General features: G+C 39.5%; 1 protein-coding gene across 13 annotated transcripts in view; it reads right to left on the bottom strand.

Moving 5' to 3' along the window:
• The window catches only part of celf6 (CUGBP Elav-like family member 6), a 159,150-nt gene that overhangs the window by 21,447 nt on the left and 117,019 nt on the right, over nt 1-20,684 (bottom strand). For 6 of the 13 annotated variants that reach the window (XM_080884713.1, XM_080884725.1, XM_080884719.1 and 3 more), the window contains 4 exons: nt 16,998-17,126; nt 13,108-13,187; nt 3,275-3,448; nt 2,230-2,377 (listed from right to left, as the gene is read on the bottom strand). In XM_080884713.1, the coding sequence (XP_080740839.1) occupies nt 2,230-2,377; nt 3,275-3,448; nt 13,108-13,187; nt 16,998-17,126 (531 nt within the window). The remainder of the gene's footprint in view (nt 1-2,229; nt 2,378-3,274; nt 3,449-13,107; nt 13,188-16,997; nt 17,127-20,684) is intronic. The other 7 variants (XM_080884718.1, XM_080884721.1, XM_080884722.1 and 4 more) reach the window with 7 other exon arrangements.

Below are 20,684 nucleotides of genomic sequence, written 5' to 3'. Positions count from 1 at the left end.
ATTCGATTTGAATCGGGTAAATTTTGCCTCAGACAGTCAGAAATATTATAATTCTAATCACGTATCAGTACATTTCCATATTTTTATTTCTATGAAAAGAAAGCTGACACTTGCGAGACTTTATCAAAGGTGTAAGCATCACAGCAGATACCTTTGTGTCAAAGTAGCCGAGGAGAAAACACAGAAAAGCATGAAGGCAACTTTCCTGGCCTGGGATTTTATAGCAGATAACCTTAAAAATATTCTCCAGTAGATCAAAAACAAAACAAAACGTAATCAACATATTAACATTACCTAATGCTGCTGAAGTGAAGCAAAGCAAAGTTACAGAGGTTTTATTAGAGACACGGCTAAGCCTTTTGCAATTTTGCATAATTTTAAAAAGTTTAAATTTGTTCAGTAGCCTATTGAACAGCAGCAATGAGGCTTGTGTCAGTCAGTACCATAACATTGACTCCGCCATGCTCAACAGATGATGTAGTATGACTTCCTGGCACTTTTCTCTTTCCATCATTCTGGTAATCTTAGTTAATCTAAGATTTTTTGCAGAGCTGTGTAGGCTCTTCTAAATGTTTTCTGACAAAGTCAAATCTGGTCTTTTTGTTCATGAGTGTCAACAGTGTTTGATAAAGGTGTCTCTTTATTGTAGACTTAATTATATGGCTCCTTCTTTAAGAGCGTTCCTGACTGTACAAGATGATGTCAGTGTTTTCCTTTATCAAGGAAGGTTTGGCTTGGTTTGACTGAACATTCAGTTTTCAATTAAAAAAAAGCACTTAGTCTAGATGCACGCTCAATCATCCAGGTAAGGAAATCCCAGAAAGTTGTTTCTGTTTATGTGGACTTTGTGTTTCAGTGGGAGAAAATGCAACATTTGCCACTGAAAAAACAATGTTCAGCACAGAGTCATATCCTTCTGGGAATGACTGTTGATTTGGCCACTCCTAAAGTTTTGCTGTATCAGTTTGTTTTGGGAGTTTTTCAGATTAGTGAGTATTCCTTTGATTGCAATGTCCCTTTGGACCTTATTTTTGGATTTCTAGTAAACAGTTGCCAAAAGCAACTTTAAAACTTGGACTCAATCACAGATCTTTCGTCTGCGTAATTTTTCATAGAAAAACAAGGAAATATTCTCACCTGGCCACGAAACTGCTTGTTAGTCAATTATCCACTTACATTTGAGCCTTTGGAAATGGGGGGCTTTGTATACAGAATGGCTGTAATTCATAAACAGTCATTTAACAATATTTTAATACAAATTCAAATTTGTATCAAAGCTGAAATTCTGTATTTCACTCACATCTTGTTTTTTTTTTTATTTGTGTACAGATGCAAAATGACAAAAACTGTTTTTGTCCAGATACATATAAACCTGCAAGTCTACTGGATGTAGAGACCTGTGTCTTTTTTTTCATACCAACTTTCCTCCTTGCGATGATATTCCAAGTTTGTCACCTTGTCGGTGCATTTTTATGCTGATGGATTTTTATTATTTTTCTTATCTAGGTGAAGGGCATTTAAGTCATGTAGGATTATGTTTTATAGGCATTACCTGGAATATGTAGGCCTTGTGGATTACAAATGCCAGGTACAGTGTCAAGCCACTTTATTTAATACATTTGCAATGACCCTGTCTTCAGGCAGCCTGCCTACTTAGTGTCGAGCCATCAAAGCTCCTCATGACAAGGGCCAAAATGATAGTTCAGACTGGGGTCCAGGATTATCTCACACAAATCTTTGCTCTTATATTGTATAAGCCAAGGACTCTGCATCCAAAGTCATCGGATTGGCTGAGTTCCCAGAAAACACTGTCATAGAGACACAGAAGGAAGGAGTGACAGACAGAAAGAAAATGAAAGATAATGTGAGAGAAGAGGAGAAAGAGACTCTATAATGTGGCTGCCAATGAGTGTAAAGGAATGCTGTACATCTTCTCCCATCATGCCTCACTCAGTACAAGGCTCTTCTTCCTTTAATTCAACAATGACAGTGTCTGCCTTAACCCAGAAAATGGGACCTATATCTTAAAAAATGTAACAAGGGCAAAACTAGAAAGGCCTTGAATGAATATATTACTACTGCTTCTATAATTCTTGCTAATGATGAAAATGTTCCAGGGCAGGAGTGAAAAATGAAAAGAAAAGTCCTGAATGGCTGTATATGTGTGCTTTTGCACATGCCTCTGCTCTTGCACCCTTACCAGCTAGTAGTGTGTGTGTTAATGTATACCTGAGGAAGGTGTCATGGGAGTAGCCACCAGGCCGTTGACATTGAAAGCTGCCATTTGCTGCATTTGTGCGGCAGCGATGGCTGCCATAGGGTTCAGGTAGGACCCTTGTGTTGCTGCCATCAGGGCTGCTTGCTGTTGCATCATCTGCTGTAGGATTAAAGAGCAGTGGGGAGAGGGCGAATGGTGGGAGGGATGGAAGGAAGGACAGAAAAGGAAAGTAGGGTGAAATAGCTGCAGGATCAGAGCATGTTTACTCTCACATCTCTGTTTGCTTGGCCAATGCCTTGTTCTTGAACAGAGTGGTTTGTGTTGCCCTGCAGCTTTGCTTCCCAGCTCCTGTAAAACTGCATTGGCCTTGTGCTTATTATACAGAAACAAAAGGGTATGTGGTGAAATGAGTTTGAGAATATGTATTTGTATATGTACTGTATATGTATAAGTGTGTGAGAGGAAAAGAGGGACAACAGTGGCAGAGTTAGAGGAAAGATAGTGAGTGGGCGATTCTCACCTGTCAGGGTGAGCTGTTAGCTACTGTGTGAGTGTAAAATCTCACAGACTCCTAACTCAGGCTGTGACTTTCATGTGTGAATATGAAATGGGGGTGGGAAGGGCTGACAGAGAAAGGGGTGGGGTGGGGGGAATCGATGTGGGATGTTAGTAATAACGTGCACCTCTGTCTGGGTAAAAAGAAATGTGTAAGAAGACGAAAATGTTAAAAAGGCAAGCTCGCATTTGCAGTCTAGATTCACAGGCTGAGTCAGAAAATGCAGGAATGAAAAATGAATATGTATGCAAGTAAAACAGTGTAGTGCTGGGCATATGTGATTAACAGCTTCCCTGGACAAACAAGGGGATAAAAAGACAATATAAAAAGCAGCGCTGGATTTTTTCTTAAGCCACTTTAATTTGGGATTCTTAACAGCTATTTGATAGTGTAAATCACTTAAGGAACCATTCACTGGGAGTGCCACATGCCTAGTGGGAGAGAGTGTGAGTTCAAACCTCAAATCACAACAGTTTTTGTTTTCTTTTTTTAAAGCTCACCGTCTCCTCCCCCGCCGGGCTGAGACTTACAGCATGAGAGTAGGCGCCATAGGCCCCAAACTGGATGGTCATAGGACTGAAGATGCCGAGCTGGCCTGCCATCTGGTGCATTCTGCGCAGGGTTCTCTCCTTATCAGTGTCGGCAAATTTGACCACCAGGCTCGACGAGGCACCCTAGAGGGGAGATTTACAAGGTTGATTAAATAGTCAACTTTGAAATTAAAAATACTTTTGTAGCTATGCTTTGATTTTTTTTACATTTTATTTTGGTATGCACCCTATTGTTAGCCAAAACTCGCTGTATAAATGTTATAAATTCATGATAAACTTGAAAAGACAAAAAGAACTGCAATTTTTTATATAACTACAGCAGTTCAAGAAGTCGTTGAACTGCAGTTGTTTTTAACCTGGAACAGTTTTTACCTGGAACAGTTTAAATATGATCTGGGAACATCTGGCAACCCTTAAAAACAAAGTTTTCAATCCCATATATTGCATTGTCATAGTTCATGATACTTTTTTAACAGTATTTGTTTCCCATGGGGAAATACCTAAAAATAAAAAGTACATTTTAATAAATGTCCAAACCTTTTTTCAATTAAAACACGAGTGTGGATTCCCTGTGTGAAACAAGAGAACTGGTGCAACTCATTTCTGTCATTTAATGTCCAGTGCACATCATACTCAAGCCTTTAAGAACTCATATCTCTAAACCAAGGAGGCCACTGGAATTAAAAATTCCCCTCATATGACTGCAGTCATTTAGCTGTCAGCATTAAATGGAAAAGAATAGTGAGTGATATTTGCTTTTGTGAACTTTCTAACTCTGCTGTATACACTGAAAGTGAACTGTGATCCTAACCAGATCCCACAGGAGTCCAAGTCCCCCACTGGTGAAGCTCCACTGAATACAGCACCGGGTAATTAGGTCTGACAAAAGCCTTTGGCATGTGGAGGGCGAAGTATTGACTAATGGCTCTGCCTTATGGCAGATATAGTTCTGTATTGATGTCCGCGCTCCTGAGTTTGCATCCAATTAAATCATTTGAGAAACAGAGACCAGAGTCAGTTCCTCATGCGACACTCAGGCAAGAAGAGAGAGAGAGACTGGGGAGGGGGGGTATGTCAGGCAAAGAAAACAGCCACATACACTGTCAAGAGAACTAGTCTCCTATTTAATTACAGGCAGTGCATGCTGGGAAAGAGCACGGAGTACCACCAGGACAGAAGGACAGAGACAGCCAGGGGGCAGTCAGGATATGATTAGTAAGATCATAAAAGCAAAGTCGCAGTGAGAAAAGGACTCCATAATCACAACTTGGATTCATCTTTCACAAAATGTCTCATCCTGACAGGGTCAGTACAAATTCGGGCTTTGATTTAAATTTCCATATTTTCTTGAGTTATAGAAATCAAAAATGTGAGCTGCATAGGACACACAAAGATAAGGTTGATCAGGGTGAGTGATGCTGCGTACACCCGTTTCTTGTAAATGATTTCATGGGACTTTTTGTATCATATACTGAAGTTGACAAAGGTAGACCAAACTGTTCTAAAGATTCAAATTTAAGCTTAAGGTACCATTTACAAAAGGAATGTTTCCAAAGCAGAGCTACACCAACAGATAATCATAGAAATAAACAAAATTCCATCTCGTGTAGGTGAATTTTGCAACTATATAGTACAAAAGTGTTTATCTTGCTGTAGTTGAGCTTTACTCTATGCTGTTACAAAGCAATTCATGCAAAAAGTGTGTCCTATTTTTGTAAGTGCCTCATGAAATTTTAAACAGTAACAGATAAGCGATAGTGCCATTGAGAGGGCAGTTTGCCAGGGTTTTCACATGCTTTCTTTGGTCAGTTATGACTGCTGAAATAAATCTTGCATAATGCGAAGTTCATATATTTATCCAGCCTACATGCAACATTTATTATTGATTTTGTGCAATTCCCTAAAGTCAGTCACCGTTTTCTTAAACGCTATCCTCCCCTCGGCACTATTTCTTGCCTTTGTAAGTCTATAATTTTCTGTATAAAATATAACTAATATGTACTGTAAATATCTATTTAGGAAATGCAAAATGAAATAAGTTCTTTTTTTTGTTTGTTTTCTTTGCAAACTATTTGAGGATGTTAACATTTTCCTATAAACATTGTACAAACACATCCAGGAGAAAATGTTGGCTCCAGCTAACTGTGAGAAAGAGGCTGGAATGGTGGAAGGAATCAGCATGGACCCCAGGGACAGTACATCTCAGATGGGATCCTATCAGAGCCAGCCAGCACCCTACCTCAGGCCAGAGGAGACCCATCTGGTGTTTCTCCCTCGATGCCATTTCAATTAGTTAAATCAATACGCCGACATGGCGCCGTTAACGGCACAGTTTTTCCCTTTCTAATTGCATTTCATTCCACCTTCTGACCTCTTTCTGTTCTTTCTCAACTTTGTGGGCCAATTGAAGGGACTGGGCTGTTGGATTTAATGAGGCTGGCACTAAGCAAACATCTTCCTCGAGCGTTGTTGCTGAAGTTTGCCTACAGCACAGGGGCTTGGCATTTAGATTACATTCATTTTCTGCTTTGTGTATCTGTGTATTCTTATATTCATTTAATACCTCATGAAGAATGCATTGTGATCATCGGGACTGTGAAAGCCCGAGGCTCCCTGTACTCACTGCGCCGTGACTCAAGATGAGGCGAGTTTGGCCTGGTCTCGTTTCACCCAGCACAGTGTTTTGTTATAGACGACAGCACGGGAGGAGAACCACTCTGCAACGTCTGCATAGTCTGCGCGTAGCCTTGGCACTGGCGTTAAAGCAGTACAACAGCCTCTGCAGGTGTTTTCATTGCCGCTCATGTCAGAGCCAAGCATTTCCGACTTTCATAGTATAAAAGCCAAGGAAAAAAAAAAATCTTACCCTCACCTCTGAACAGGAGAATTACATATCCTCACATCTCAAGGCAACTAGATCCAAGATCTAATCAAAAAGGCAGATTTCAGTGTGATCCCTTACAGATTAAGAGTGTCTGTCTACATGAAGAAAGAATAGTATCTGGCCAGGTAATGAAGGAACAGGTGGTGGCAAGCAACAAGCACTGGATGCAAAGCAGCTACTCCTCACTGGTTGCAGAAAATCACAAGCTGACAAACAAACAGAATAATAACCTCGACCAGCATGACTCCTTTACCTGGAGAGAAAATGAATTTTCCGAATTTGATAAGGGCCAACAGGGAGCCTTCACTTTTGACAGGTACAACTAAGGAATTTGTCACAGGTTCAAAAACGAATCTAATTTCTTGAACAATGCACTTGACTTGTGAAAATCTCCTATATTGGATTTTGTATAGGTCACAAAATGTGTAGATGGAAAAATACACAATGGTAATTGAGGGATTAGAATGCAACTACACCGGTGAAATCGCATTATGCTTTTATCTCTGCATTATTGTGATACAAAGACGCCAGTGTTAAGTGTCTACAAAAATGGAAAAAGACACATATCGTCAATCCTTTACAGACACTTGAAAACAACAATAATAACAATGCAGTATAAAAACAGTTTCAATAAAGGGAAAACTGGAATTTCAAAAAGCACTGTAATGATTGGCCACTAACTCACTAAGAACCATTTTTTCTTCACATTATTCACTAATTTTGAATAATAAGTAAGACTTTCACAGTTGTCTCAGCTTTCTACACTTGTAACTGACTCAAAATTATGAATTGTGTATGTAAAAAAAAAAAAGAGAATAAAAATAAGTAAAAACGCTAAAAGAAGCTTGTTTGGTAATTGGATGGACCTCTGTGGGCTTTACTGTATGTGGCTGGATCGGTATGCACATTTTGTCCATAAATAACAATTTTTACCTTTCATTTGTAAGGAGCACAAAACAAAACTGCACCAAATGTGGTACAGTATGTCAGTTACAAGGGTTTTTACCGTGGATTTTTGTTTCAAGCTTTCTGTGTCGCAGGGACAGTGTTTTCTGGCTTGGTCTTATCTCTCATTAATCCAGAACTACATTATAATATCATACACATGCACACTCTTGTTTCTGCCAACAGTACCGAGCTCCACAGGTTCTGTCAGCCACACTGTGATACCAAACATGACAATGTCTGCAATTTGCTGGGTGTTGTTTGCCTGCCCCTGGCTTTGCCATTTGAAGTTTTGCCACCTGTGTCTCTGCAGCCTTCTAGTAATTCAACAGCTGAACCGACGAGAATGCCAGTTCTGTGCTCAGTCATATTTTAACTTAATTTTGAGAGCACCTGCAATCTGCAATGAACATCAATTAAAGCTATGATCCAATCTATCGGCAGATGCCCTTAGGTGACATCCCTTGCCCTTAAGCTTCATTAAAGCCATTTGTTTTGGGCCAGTGTTTTTTGGTATTATTTATAGCACGTGTGTGTGTGCCAGGTAACACAGATGCTGTAGTGAGAACATTAAGAGGAAAAGGGAGACAGAGTGAGAGAAAAATCTTTGTTCAAGGTTCATCCAGACCTCACAGCTGGCAGGAGGCAGTGAGCATAGCAACCCACTCTCTGAATCCTACCTCCTGTTAGTTAGTTGTTGACGACATGTGGCAGTAATATTATCCAAATTAACTGCATCCCCCATTGGTACCAAAGCCTTAGTTGGATACTAATGGCCACCTTGCCTATTAATCTGAGAGGAAGCTGGATTTGGGCAGAGGCGGACAACAGGTGCAGGGATAGAGGGAGAAAGATATGGATAATATAGATTATTAATGAACAATTGGATCTCTTGATCTGCCCCAGGTTTATTTGGGGCTCCATATGTTGCCTTGGACAGTTTATCTGCAACAGAGCTCAGGTTTGTTATTGACATGGTCTAATGCGGCTGCATTTGTGAAACAAAGTAGACATCATACACAAACTGTGCAAAGGTAGCCAGCACGAGTTAAACTTGTTGAAAAAGAAAGAAAAAAAAAACATCCTATTGCTACAGTCAATTATGTAAACTTTCTAGTTTCTCTACAAGATATTTTAAGTAAAGACAAATATTTTGATTAGAATCAAATTTCAAAAACAGTCCCAATATAAGTGCAATTGATCAATACGCAACATGACTTTTTTTGGCTCTCGACCCGCAACCCAGTGAATTTTGACACTCGATATATATATGCCACAATGTTGGTTGCAAACTATATTCTCACGCAAAGTTAAAACATCTCCTCCACTTATTTCCCTTTTTCACTACTTCAATGTAATGCAAAATGAGGATGCATCAAAAAGATGTGTAAATTAAATCTGGCTTCCAAGACACTATCTGGCTGCCAGGAAGCATCCGTAAATATTTATGGCGGAACATCAGTGAAGTGTGTGAAAGTGCGGATGTCTGCCAGAAAGTGTGTGCATGCTCATGTGTGTGTCCAGCTGTGTAGTACCCAACACACACAGCACTGGCAGGGAGGTGCTTTGTAATTCGTCATTTCTTTTACTTAAGCGTTTTTTGGTAACGTTGTTCAAACCTAACAGAAGCGTATCCAATTCATAATGAACTGCTGTTTGACAAGAGTTACAGGTTTAGTGGTCTCATTCTTCAGCTAAAGAAATAAACACCAACTAATGCTATTTCAGACATTCATCAAACCAGTCTCCCACATTTTACCCAGTATTTACAATTCCTCGCATAGTCACATACGTGGTAATCTATATTTCAGATTACTTTCTATCCGAAGGATGCAAGGTCTTGCATTTGATGTCAGCAACTGTTGTTCTTTGTAATGAGTCAATGGGTGTATTGAGTGTTATACTTATGTAGTTTTCCTATTTCTGTATAATTTTCAACATCAAGTTTTTTTTGATGATTTGATATAAATGAGCTTTTATAAACCTACACAAAAAATAATCTCTCTCTATCCTCATTTATGACCCACAAGACGTTTAGGCAGTTTAGTCTGAAACTGTAGTTAGCCAGCAGTGCATAAAGTGTGATTGCGGGACTCTATAAAAGCATAGAGACCAGTTATAATGCTGTCTCTTATTACATGTCATGTTAAGCCAATGTAATTCAGTTTTGTTTTTACAGCAGTACCTCACAACAACAGTTGCTTCAAGGCATTTCATACGTTCAAGGTAAAGACCCTACAATATTAGACAGAAAATCCCAGCAATGAAGTGTTCCTCTACAAGCACTGGGCAACAGTGGGAAGGAAAAACTCCCTTTTAAAAGGAAAAAGGAATCCCTTTTAAAAAAAGTTCTAAGAACCACAAGACTGCACCTGAGAGCAAAATGCTCTATTAGTATAATATGATGCTGTGAAGTCCTTAAGATATGATGGGGCCTGATTATACAAGACTTTGAATGTGAGGATTAACTTCTGGATTTAACAGGGAGACAGTGAATATGAGAGAAATATGATGCCTCTTTCTGCTCCCTGTTAGTACTCTAGCTTCAATATTTTGGATCAACTCAAGCCTTTTCAGGGATAAGGAACTACAAAAGTTTGATGTATAATTAACAAATGCATGGGTTAGTTTTTTGGAATCACTCTGACACATAGTGTTTAGAATTCTAATGATAATGTCTAGATGAAAGAAAGCAGTGCCACATATTTGTTTAATGTGCATGTTAAAGGATACATGATGATCAAAAGTTACTCTAAGATGACTTGCAGTGAAACTTAGTTTCTTGGTTTATTTGGTGATTTGCGTCATGTGACTTTATATATCAATATAAATGGATATCGTCTGTATAGCTACGGAAATGTATGCAAAGTTTTCTAGTACTATTACCCTAGAGAAGCATATATAACATAAAAATGCTTCAGTCCCAGCACAAAACCCTGTTGAACTCCATGTCATTTTATGTGTGAGAAAAAAACTCCTCGTAGCACATTGCTTTTAATGCCAACAGTGTATTGTAGTCAATGTAGAAAAATAATGCGAACACCAGTACTGAATACTGCACTGAGATCTAGCAGGACAAGCACTGAGACAAACTCTAAATCCTTACTGAAGCTCTTCAGATAAACTGTTACCCTGCAAATGATCACTTAGTTAATTTAAAACAAATCTTTTGAGAGCTTTCAAAATGAAAGAAAGACTGGAAATCAGCCCATAATTAGCTAATTCAGCAGGATCAAGTAAGTTTAAAAAAAAAATTAATTCAATTACAGCAACTGTGATGCATAGCCTGTTAATAAAGATAAATTGATCATATGTAAAATCAAAGTACTAATTAATAGCCAGCAATTGTCAGCTGAGGATTGGACTGCCAGGGCTCCGTCTCAATCACTACTGGGATCATCTGGAAACCTAAACCCCTCCAGAATTATAAGGTGGTGATTTAGAGAGATTGGGTGAAGGGCTTGGCCATTTCAGAGGGCTCATCCAAATCGAACGGTGCCATTTAAGGTGGTTTAGGAATCTGACTGAAACTATTAATACTAAGAACTAAAGGAACACAAGGCTCAACATGAAAAGACACTGAAAAGACACAGTACAGAAAAGCAGAATGGCTCCTGGTTTCTTGGAATGACAAATAGTAAAATTTCCTGCCTTTATGGAAGTAGCAGTCTATTTTTGCAGGCAATATAAACTAGTGGAATGTCATTTCCTCTTTAACATATGTGTTGTGTCCTTTAAGGAACAGGTTTTCTAAATAATAATAATAATAATAATAATAATAATAACAATAATAATAATAATAATAATAATAATAATAATAACTTTATATATTTATTAACAATATGTTTTATTTATTTTAGCTTCTGCAGATAAGCATGGCTACATAATTGTACCTTAAAATGTAATGCTGCTTCCGTTACTCTCTAGATCTCACAGCCACTGCTGCTCCTCTTTGTCTCATGCTGGTTGAGAGAGGAGGGACCAAATTTAAGTATTATTTTTCAAAAGTAACCAAATATATTTCTGCTTTTTACATCTTTAGGCAATTTGATCTATAAATAAGCTTGGAAGGTGTATTATTATTGACAATGTAACGTGTCCGCAACCCTGTACTTTGATAGATAATACCCGGGGTTTGATGAGGAAATGTAAAGCCAAAAGTTAATGGAGGGGTGATAAACTGTAAGTGTCTCACAATATTATAAAGGACTTAATGCTGAAATGTCAGGAAGCAGTTAAGGAAGCAAAAGCAGCTTATTAATCTGACCTCATTTTGAAGATCCATCCTAACTCTAGGGTGCTTTTCAATATTATTGACTTACTTGTTAACCTCCCTTCTAGTCTCTGTAATGAGGCTTTCCATGATAAGTGTTTTCAAGTGTTTGAAATATTTAATATTCTTTAACAGGACAGACGAGCTCTACAGAGGGTTGTGCGGTCAGCTGAGCGCACCATCCGCTCCGAGCTCCCTGACCTGCACTCAATCTACAGCAGGCGGTGCCGGACCAAGGCCAGGAAGATCGTGAAGGACCTCAGCCATCCCAACAACAGACTGTTCTCTCTGTTGAGGTCAGGAAAGCGATTCCGCTCCCTGAAGACCAACACAGAGAGACTGAGGAGGAGCTTCTTCCCGCAGGCGATACGGTCTCTCAATCACACCACCACACAGAACTGACCCACACATATGGTTCTTACACACACACTGGACTTTCTGGACTTTGGTTTTGCACAACACTGGTCACTATATTCTTCATTTCCGGTTAATACTTGTACAGCTGCTGTTATTGTGTATATATTTATTTATATTTAGATTTCTTCATACATTCTTATATAGTTCTATATTGTGTATTGTGTATTTTGTTGTACAGTTATTTTATTTTCAACTTTAATTTATATATTTATCTTTATCTTATTCTTCCCAGTTAAATTTACCCTTCATTCTAATTTGTGTTGTACAGTTATTTCATTTTTAACCTTAATTTATATTCTATTCCTTCCTAGTTAAATTTACCCTTTTTAATTTTTCATATTTATTTCCTATCTTATTCATAGCCTTTTCCTTTTTTGTTTTCTTTAGGTCACGAGCAGTTGTCCAAGCATTTCACTACATATCGTACTGTGTATGACTGTGTACGTGACAAATAAAATTTGAATTTGAATTTGAACAAAAAGTAGTCCCATGACAGGGACCAAGCTATCACTGTTAATAATTTGAGTTTGATGAGATGTTTTCAAGACATTTCTCCAACACCGTTTAAAGAAACGGACTTTAATCTGTCCTGTTCATATTACAAATGATTCCGTAATCGGTGCATGCGTTACATTTTTGCGGGCAGTTTAACCCTCTCAAGGCAGGCATTGCAGATTTGCAACAGTTAAAAGCTAACAACCTGATTACCCCACATACATATTTTATGAGGTTTTTTTTACTCAGAAGTACCACTGCAGGTATTCTTTTGTGCATTAGCAACAAAAACTTAATTTGAGCCTGAGAGGGTTAACTTGTGTAGTTTTTTCCCCTTTGACTACAAAATGTTCACTAGCACCTTAATAATGGTCCGTGTTTTTTGAATGCATGATAGAGTTTACTACTATATAAAAAAAGAAAATGGAAATATGCTCGGAATTGAGTTTCAAAAGAGGTGCACATTATGCAGTGGGAGTAGTCATGTGGAAAAGAAAAAAACACTTAGTCAGTGGCTGCCTCTTGGCAGGGTAGAAAGTGTCAACAAGTTTACCAGTGTTGTTGTTTTAGACTAGTCTGCCTCAGTGATTTTATAGAACTCAGACCATAGGCAAAACAGAAAAGAGTAAATATGAACAACCTTTGGAAAACTTTCACAGAAAACTTCTCACATCAAGTGTAAAACACAATTGCATGCAACTGTAGTAAATGAACATGACAACTCATGGCAGCAATTATGACAGTACTTGTTATGAGCTTGTTACTCACAGGCATAGTCTGACCACCATGCAAGCTGTTGATGGCGGCCTGTGCTTCTGCATGGCTGGAGAACTTGACAAAGGCACAGCCTGCACAGATAGAAAGAGAGAAAGAGAGGAGAGGCGGGGAGATCAGCAGGATGGCCTTGAATACCATTGTTTTCATGTTATCTGGTTTGTAAATATATTCTGCCACTTGTGTGTTGAGTGCATAACTGAATAAATCAAGCTAATTGTACTAAAGGCATTAGCTGCTTGGAACACCCTGTCTCTTGCCCATTTCTAATTTGACCCCCACCACTTTAGAGCATGGAGCCAAGGCATTTACTATCATGACTTGTTTGTGATTATTAATCTGTTTAATATTTATACATTGTGATTTGTGTGCAGTCACTCATAAAAGAGATTATGATGACAAAGGCATAGCATTATAATCTGCCTATCTAACCGAATCTTTCCTCGAATATAATTTCAGATGAGGGGGTGCTTTGCTCAAGGGACATTCAAATCATCTTAAATCTGTTTTGTAGTTAATACACAAAAGAAAAGTCAACAAAAAAGCTGGCCAGAAGACAAGGAAGCAGGCTTTGGTAGCATTACTCTGGAGCCACATTGCATTAAAAAGTCAAATAATATTAAAAATAATTGAAGTAGATAATATTGCATAGTATTACAACGTGAGTTTTGGAACGCTGCACGACTAAAGCGTATCTGTTAGTATGGTCTCAGTAAGGACACGCATTATATTAATATCATAAAGGGAAAGCTGGTGAGCTGAAATGCAGTGGAACTGAAATGTGGTAATTTTGCAGAAAGCCATTAAATGAAACAAGAGCTATTTCTCTAAGCTTTATGGTTGTCATAGACTGCACAGGGTATTCTGTTATGTCCTATTCTTATCCTTGCCTTCAGGTAGCTCATGTGTTAAGTCAAGAGATACCTAATTAACAAACTCATGGATTAATTCTCCCCATTTTTTATTAATTGAGTAGCAGCAGTGTCAAAGAACCAGTCAGGCTTTTCCTGGGTTCAATCCCTGGTTTCTTGTGAACTGCAGATATCGGTTTTAAAATAGTTACACACATTCATATATTCATTCTACATGACCAAAGGAGTGATGATTCTTTTAAACTACAAACACTAATAGGTAGGCTCAGGAGCTTTTTTGTGTCTGGCAGCAATCCATTCACTTCTACCTCTCAGGAGTCAGCTTTGCTTTCCCAACAAACAAATGAATAATTTACTGACAAAATCAAATAGATAGAACTGTGGCAGGACAATTTCCACGTTTACCTCAGGCTTTGCACACACTTTCAAGCCATACAATAAATTGTTAGCACGTGAAACTGTTATGTGTGAAAATGTGGTGAGTAGTAAAGGCCATGTGTTCTGTACTGTCAGTGTCCTCAAAGCTGTATAGATCTACAGAGGCAAAGTGATAAGTCAAACAAGCCCTTGATTCTGTCATAGCATTCTAGCACCCTTTTATTTCACTTGAACCCCCCTCCGGGAAGTGGCAGGAAAGGTCTTCATTTGTCCAGCTGAAATACATCAACTTACTGTGTACCATTTGACTGTAGCTCTGTCTTTTGGAAGAATAAACACATTTAACCTTTGTAGCTTAAATAAAAAGGGATCCGTTTTTTCTCGAAGAAGCCTTCTAGTTTTCTAAGGCAAGATAACTCGCTGCTTGTTCCCTAACAAGGCCAGCATATATTGTGCCAGGGTCACAGTGATCCCGGCAACGTAGCCCAGACAGACCAGACTCTTAACTGCGGGGCTTGCATACACCATCACCAAAGTCATGCTGAACATACAATGTTGTCAAAATTTCCCATCAAAAAATAGTCTGTAGCTTTGCTTTTGCTGACCTAAAAAAAAGTAAAGGGACACGGAGCACAACAACTCGAAAGAACTGGGAAGTGCTACAGCCTCAGAAATTATAGTGCACTGTTGGGTTTTTGAATTTGATGGCTCAGAATGAGTTGGAGAAAAGGGAAAAAGAGAGATTGTATTGCTTTCAAGCGAGAGGATCTGCACTGCCTTTTGAATTCCCGGGGTAATAATATGTATGCATGAATTCCATCCCTCTGGATGGGTGACATTTATAACACAACTTAATTATAGACCTAAAAGCCATCTCTCTATTATTCCTGACAATTCGGGGCTCTATTCAACTCTGGCAGCAAGTGTTGCACTTTGAAAGTACTTTGAGGAGCAGCGCCATAGAGAGATGGATGTTAAACTTCTCGGCCTTTTTATTGGGTGAAGAGGGGTGCTGAAAAGCCTCTGAGTAGCATAAATTTACATCAACAGGGGACAAAGCCTCTACCATGGAACAGATAGCACTGTCAATTTCAAGGTCTGTCTCATTCAAATTACGGGAACCTCATCCCGAGCGAGGTGCCTGGCAAAATAATTTGCCGTAACATCCCGTAATGATTGCATAGGACTGTTGCACGGTGACTGATAGGCCCAGATACCTATATATGAGACCTTTGTCTGGTGGTGGCATTCATAGTTAACATTACTTTACAGTTTCCATTTCATAGCAGTGAAACTTGAAGAGAAATGAATGATCAAGTCTGTGATAATAGAGACAAATAACAAAGCGGGAAAGTATGGCATGTGAAGAGAGACAAAGAAAGAGTTGAGGTGTGGGGTGCAGGAGGGTGAAAAGAAGTGAAAGCACGAATGAGGGAGAAAACTAGCTCCTGTCTGACACAGCAGCACCGGCCTTATTTCATTTTATGTGCTGTCAATCAGCTTGAGGCATCTGAGCAGACAGAAAGAGAGGGAGTCAGATAAGAAGAAAGAGACAGCAAAAGAGGAAACAAGGCAGGGAGAAGGAAAGGTACTGGGCTGCTGGGGCAATGCAGAGCAATAGACCCGGGATTAACAGTGAGGGGAACAGATGTAGACACAGATAGGTGTGTGGTTCAGTATAGCCAGGCTTTCTCTTTGATATACTCAGAAGGCGTTGCAAGATTATCATCCTCTCTCTTTTGCCTTCCCACACATCTCTCACACACATTCAGAAGCTTCATGTAGAAGAATAAATCACAGTCAACAAAAAGAAAAGATGGTAGAGGTTCAGCGCAATATCGTGGGCTTTATTGCTCCAAATTTGGCTGTGAGAGCGAGAGAGACCCATCAAAATTTGATTAGGAGCCTTTTGCACTCTGTGAACAATCACACCTTCATCACATATTTTACAGCCATCTTTAATTTGAACATGCTCTGTTAACCAAATATCATATAAGCCACGGACAAAAATGCATAAGCTGTTCCCGAATACAGGCAAATCTGCCGCACAGTGAGTGACGGCAGCAAAACCCAGAGCCTGGCTGCTTTATTTACAGTAGGGCATTATTGTCCAATGGTGTCTCTGGGGAGGGATGATGGGAATGTGGGAAACAAACATGATTACACCCCTCTGCTTTTCAGATAACAGGACGAACGGGAGGAGGAGAGGGGTGAGCAGAAAGACGAGGTGTTGTGTGATGTATTTGTTGAGTACAAGCACAGGGTGGAGGGAAGCTGCCGTGATGAAGAGACAACATGAGAAGAAGTTCGGGGAGGAAAGAAAAAAGAAGCGAAAGGTGACATGAGGACAAAAGAAAACAAAATACAAAAAGTAGTGAGAAAAAGAACGTGGGAGGAAGGATGTGTTGAGGCACAGTGACAATGATGCATGAAAGGTACACTTGCGCGACATATAAGAGAGTGGGGAAAAAAACCAAAAAGGGAGGATTATAGACAATGTCAATGAGTGCACCATGGGTGAAGCATGGTGCTAAAAATGTAAAGAGTAGAAAGTGAAATAGAACACAAAGACAGAAGGACTAAGAAAAACGGAAGAAGGGGGTAAAAAAGAGTTGGAGGTGTGTGGGCTCTGACCCTTACTGGCCCCATCAGGCCCTCGGAGGACGGTGCACTCCTCAATCTGGCCGAAGGTCTCGAACAGCCGCCGGACATCATCCTCACTTTGCTGCTTGCCGAGCATCCCAACAAACAGCTTCCTGTCTTCTAGATAGGAAGAGAGAAAAGGGAAGGAAGAGGGTCGAGGGAGGGTGGAATAGAGGAGAGAAGAGAGATATGGTACAGCTGATGGCACCGTTCTGCAGAGCTGAAAGGAACTTGTGAAACTCAAACCCCCCTTTTATCAGCAGTCTGCTGTGTTGTTGTGGCTGCTGCTGCTGTTGTTATTGTTGTTGATCTTATTGTTCTGTGGTGTGCTACCCCACCCTGGTATGAGGGAGATATATTCTTGTTTCCAGTGAGCTATTCAAGTCTGCCACAGTGATGCTTGATACAGATGACGCTTGGAGCGGTGTGGGTTTCAGGTAGAGGTAGAAAGAGAGCAGGAATGTTTTGCTCAGCTAGAGAAACTGTCAGATCGCCTGGTTGCAAACTTGAAAGGGAACACGGAGCAAGAACATGTTATTACATTTTCTCATCACCAAAGCCATAAGAATTATATTACACATGAGTAAACTATGTCAAGGGTCGCCAATGAATAATATGAAATTTTTTTTATATTTTAAAGGTCTTTCTTGAAATCCAGTGTATTAAAAAAAAGAGTGTTTTTCATTGTGCACTATTCATTGTTTTCTCTACCAGTTCCTGTTTATTTGTACTATACTTAAAAGAAAAAAAATGACAATTCAGCTCATGATATTTTATCACCATGAACGATTCTTAAGTTTGGGAAGCTACATTAAGCTAAAGCTATGAGACATTAAGAATTAAAAAGAATTAAATGAATAAATAAGATCACATTCAGTGATAGTGCCCATTAAAACAATGGCAGGTGTGATTTAGTAGGATTTTATTGTGAATAATTTGAATCACAGGTTCCTATATTTGCCATTTTTTAATTTCATTTAATTTCCCACAAATAAGAACTAGTACAAGATAAATTAATATAGCACAATATATAGACAGAATTGGTCTCCTTAAAATGAATGAACACAGTACTAAACACAGCAGAAAGTACTGAAAAATATTTCTGTTGATGCTGTTGTGGTGCAATTAAATAGTCTCCTTCATATTACTGCCCAGCGTCAGCTGGGATAGACTCCAGCCCCCCACGATCCTGAACTGGATAAATGGTTGAGAAAATGGATGGATGAATGGAAAATTAGGAAATTCAAAAAGACCTATGCCAACTGCAGAAAAAATGAAGCTATCATATCAGCACTAGACATGAATCCTGGAAAGATCAGGGCATCAGATCTATCAAACTGTTTGTACAAAGTCAGAAAAAAGTCCTGTGTGAATGATAATAATAATAATAATGTGAAACAATCCTGACTGTACAGTCAAAACCTTAAATCAAGCACGATTTAACATCTTTATCATCAAACATTTCCTCAGCAAATTTATTGGATTCTCCTTATTACATTTGAAGGGCAACTTCACCTAGCAGTCTCACTGTGCCCTAGCTGATATCCAGAAGGAGGCACTCACATTCACATGTATAGGCTCTATACCACTAAACTTTAGCCAGTCAGAAAGCTGGATTTTTCTAATTAATCTTCCTGGTGCCCTGGCATTAGACAGAGCATTCATCTTCTTTACATCTTTTACATTATGCATCTCCTATTCCACCGTGTTGTGGAATGAAATGGCTACTAGCAAGAACCTATCGCCAGAACTGATGGAAAGTGGCAGGAAGAGGAAAACGAGTTTATTGGAAATGACACTGTTGATCTTCAACGTGAGTCATTTGACTGGTAGGGGGCGGGTGAGGAGCGAGGAGGAGTGGAGGGTGAGAGCATCACCTGGGCCTCAACAGATGTGACGCCTCCTGTACCTGCCAGGCCCCATTAGACGCAGCTGTTCTAAAAATAAAGCACCAGGGCTTCCTTTTTGCAGCGGGGAAATCGGATCCTGTTCCATTCCTGTAAAGTTCAAATGAGACACATGCCTGCTAGCCGCTTGGCCACACAAATGAGCACCTGCATAATCAATAAGGCTACGGTAGCTGGTCTCCACTGCTGGTGTTGTAGCAATGGTGCCAGTTCATGTTCCTATAGTCACGCCTTGCACAGTAGGATTTCTTAAACCCACCAGCTGAGTCTGATTTTTTTTACTGTTCATTAATGTGTCTCCCCTGTTGGACCTCTAGGGTCGGAAATGAGAGACAACCCTGAGGAGATCACCACAACGACTTACATCAACTGAAATTTAGCAATGACCAAAAGGCGTAAAGACGTCTATGGTTCTGGGAATCAGTCAGTCATTGCTGAACAGGTGGTAGAGAGTGAAATGGGGTCAACCCCTGTCAATGGCACCAAAGGTGAAAGTGGTACACGTCCAAGAGACTTTGCCATGTGTGTCCCCTCCGTCTTTCAGGTTTTTACTGAGGTGTCACTGTTACAACTTAAATGGGCAGAGTGCAGTTTTACAGGCCTCCTGCAGTGTGTTAATGTTTTGGGACAAAAGTCTCATCTCGGCCCTGGCCCGAGGAGATCTAATGGCGGCTTTACAAGGCTAATTAACAAGCCATGAGCGAGGTAATGAACTTTCCAAATGTGCTGGCAAACGCAAAAATAAATTACACCCCAGTGAAGGCATTAAAGGAAGTGTGAGTGTACTTCTGAGCCTTCCTTTGGGAGAGCCACAGTGAGAAAATGAATTTGGAGCTGCTATCTTTTCATTGCCTGACCTAAGTGTGTCTCAGTCGGCCCACTGCATGCCCTGGCCAGTGTATAGATTGCTATTAATTAGTCCACTTTGCACCTGTCTCCAAAGCAGCTCTTATTGGATTTTGCAAGTTCCCACTCATCTCCTATGGCCACTCGCAAGCCTTAAATTGGCATTTTATGAATATGAATAAATATCTCGTAATGCACCCTCTGCACAAGGAGATGATTCCATGACTCTAAATGAGTCCAATGAGTTATCTGTTAAAAGGGGCAAGCGGAGGAAAAAAAAATACTCCTGTGTAGTAGTCATGTATTTGCATTAAGAGGGTCAAGGACTTTCCTATGGAATTGACTGAGATGACAAAAGTGGGGGGAAAAAATCATTACACTGACTGACCTCTTTGTATTATCTCTCATTGAGAGTGGCTCATCTTATCCTTCTAACGGAGATGAGCCACACAGCTGGAGAACATTTGTGCTCTACAACACTTCTCTGCTCTTCTATGAAGAGACCTTTGTAATCTGTTCTTTAAACAACTACTTTAATATCTTGTACAAGTCCATGCATTGTTATTAAGACATGTATTTACATAATTTAAATCACATTTAAATAATATTAAAACACGTCTTAAATGGAAAACTAGATTCACAGATACATATTTAGCACTTTTCCACATGCTTGTTAGTATTCTTGCCCTTTTGGCGTATGTGTATACTTGTTGTCATGTGATCAGAGGTAAATTGATGTTTAAATGAGTCCACTATGAGTGCTTACTTGTGTCCTCTAACACACACTGTCATTCCATACATTTCTGTTTTCCTTTTTCACCCCAACACTTGACTGGAAGTGGGAGCAATTGTGTGGAAAATGGCTCCATGTCAGTCTCCAGCCATGTCCACAGTAAGGTGGCATGTGGACAGCTCCATTTCATGA

The sequence above is a fragment of the Rhamphochromis sp. 'chilingali' genome, assembly GCF_963969265.1.
Source record: "Rhamphochromis sp. 'chilingali' genome assembly, chromosome: 6".
Classification (NCBI taxonomy): Eukaryota; Metazoa; Chordata; class Actinopteri; order Cichliformes; family Cichlidae; genus Rhamphochromis; species Rhamphochromis sp. 'chilingali'.
This window is presented reverse-complemented; position numbering and strand designations above follow the sequence as displayed.